Genomic DNA, 2500 nt, shown 5'->3' on the forward strand with positions numbered 1-2500 from the left:
TCATAGCAGATCTCTCTGACAGTAATGTGACTGGGGACAGACCCAGTGGGGGTGTAGGGTTGTACTGTACCTCATAGCAGATCTCTCTGACAGTAATGTGACTGGGGACAGACCCAGTGGGGGTGTAGGGTTGTACTGTACCTCATAGCAGATCTCTCTGACAGTAATGTGACTGGGGACAGACCCAGTGGGGGTGTAGGGTTGTACTGTACCCTCATAGCAGATCTCTCTGACAGTAATGTGACTGGGGACAGACCCAGTGGGGGTGTAGGGTTGTACTGTACCTCATAGCAGATCTCTCTGACAGTAATGTGACTGGGGACAGACCCAGTGGGGGTGTAGGGTTGTACTGTACCTCATAGCAGATCTCTTTGACCGCCTGCATCCTCAGATCTCTGATGGTAACCCGTTTGGGGTCTTTGCTGATTCGCCGACGCTGAGGGATCTGATAGACCCTGAGCGGTTCTCGCCGTTTCCCACTACTGGGCAGGCCACAGCGCTTTACTATGGACTGGACCTATAGAATTACAACATATACATACACAGCACCAGTCAATAGTCTGGACTCATTCAAGGGGTTTTCTATATTTTTTACTATTTTCTACATTGTAGAATAATAGTGAAGACATCAAAACTATGAAATAACACATATGGAAACATATAGTAACCACAAAAAAAAGTGTCAAATCAAAATATATTTTATATTTGAGATTCTTCAAAGTAGCCACCCTTTGCCTTGATGACAGCTTTGCACACTCTTGGCATTCTCTCAACCAGCTTCATGAGGTAGTCACCTGGATTGCATTTCAATTAACAGGTGTGCCTTGTTAAAAGTTAATTTGTGGATTTTTTTGAATCTCAAATAATATAACATATTTTTGGTTACTACATGATTCCATATGTGTTATTTCATAGTTTTGATGTCTTCACTATTATTCTACAATGTAGAAAATAGTAAAAAATATAGAAAAACCCTTGAATGAGTAGGTGTGTCCAAATGTTTGACTAGTACTGCAGTTATATAACTATGTGTGTGTATACCTTGTTAGCAGGTAGTTTCTCTCTGAGGGAAGAAATCAGTCTCCAGCTCTCTTCACAGGATCTCTTATCAGAGTCATCTCCACTGTCTGAGTCTGTATACTGAGGAGACAACAGGGGTCATCCACACATCCTATCTCACCAGTCAGTCTCACCAGTCTGCTCCAGTAACAGGTCAGCCTCCTCCTCCTTCTCTCTCCTGTACTAACCCTCAGTCAGTCAGTCAGTCAGTCAGTCAGTCAGTCAGTCAGTCAGTCAGTCAGTCAGTCAGTCAGTCAGTCAGTCTCACCAGTCTCTGTTGTTCCAGTAACAGGTCAGCCTCCTCCTCCTCCTCTCTCCTGTACTAACCCTCAGTCAGTCAGTCAGTCAGTCAGTCAGTCAGTCAGTCAGTCAGTCAGTCAGTCAGTCAGTCAGTCAGTCAGTCAGTCTCACCAGTCTCTGTTGTTCCAGTAACAGGTCAGCCTCCTCCTCCTTCTCTCTCCTGTACTAACCCTCAGTCAGTCAGTCAGTCAGTCAGTCAGTCAGTCAGTCAGTCTCACCAGTCTCTGTTGTTCCAGTAACAGGTCAGCCTCCTCCTCCTCCTCTCTCCTGTACTAACCCTCAGTCAGTCAGTCAGTCAGTCAGTCAGTCAGTCAGTCAGTCTCACCAGTCAGTCAGTCTCACCAGTCAGTCAGTCTCACCAGTCAGTCAGTCTCACCAGTCTCTGCTGCTCCAGTAACAGGTCAGCCTCCTCCTTCTCTCTCCGGTACTGAATCTCCATGTCCTGCAGTCTGGGAGAGAGACCCCCGGGGGTTAACCAGATGATAGACGATTTGCACTGTTTCGCTATGGTTTTAGTCATCAATAAAGCACGAGGGCAATAATAATCACTCACTCACTCACTCACTCACTCACTCACCTCACTCCACTCACTCACTCACTCACTCACCCTCCCAACCTCCCTCTCTCTCTCTCTCCTCCCACCCTCCCTCTCTCTCTCTCCTCCCACCCTCCCTCTCTCTCTCTCTCCTCCCACCCTCCCTCTCTTTCTCTCTCCTCCCACCCTCCCTCTCCTCCCTCCATCTCTTGTTTCCCTTCCTCTCTATCCTCACCTCTTCATTACTAGTTTGATATCTATCTCATTTCTCTCCCCCTCTCTCCCCCACACCTCTTCTCCATTTCCAGTTTGATATCGATCCCTTGTTTCTCCAGGAGTTCTCGCTGAGCGTAGGTCCAGTCCTCCGGCTCCCCCTGGAGGACTGTGTTGGCAGTGCATTCGGTCTCCTGCTGGCTGGGACTGGTACCGCTCCTCTCTCCCTGTTCTCGCTCCAGACGGGCCTGTTCTGGGTGGGTGAATCGGAACACGTGGTTCTTCCCCATCACTATACGGTTACCTGGGGGGAGGAAGAGGAGGAGGAGGAGGAGGGTCAGACAATAGAATACATATTGAACAGGAAGACTTTCATTCAAATATGATACAAAC

General features: G+C 47.9%; 1 protein-coding gene across 1 annotated transcript in view; it reads right to left on the reverse strand.

The window, feature by feature from the left end:
• Positions 1 to 2500, reverse strand: part of kif1ca (kinesin family member 1C, a) — a 70315-nt gene that overhangs the window by 14528 nt on the left and 53287 nt on the right. The window contains exons 18-21 of the mRNA XM_082964612.1: positions 2186 to 2411; positions 1736 to 1808; positions 1042 to 1140; positions 356 to 517 (exon numbers count right to left, since the gene is read on the reverse strand). Of these exons, the coding sequence (XP_082820738.1) occupies positions 356 to 517; positions 1042 to 1140; positions 1736 to 1808; positions 2186 to 2411 (560 nt within the window). The remainder of the gene's footprint in view (positions 1 to 355; positions 518 to 1041; positions 1141 to 1735; positions 1809 to 2185; positions 2412 to 2500) is intronic.

Source organism: Salmo salar, chromosome 18, assembly GCF_965601325.2.
Source record: "Salmo salar chromosome 18, fSalSal1, whole genome shotgun sequence".
Classification (NCBI taxonomy): Eukaryota; Metazoa; Chordata; class Actinopteri; order Salmoniformes; family Salmonidae; genus Salmo; species Salmo salar.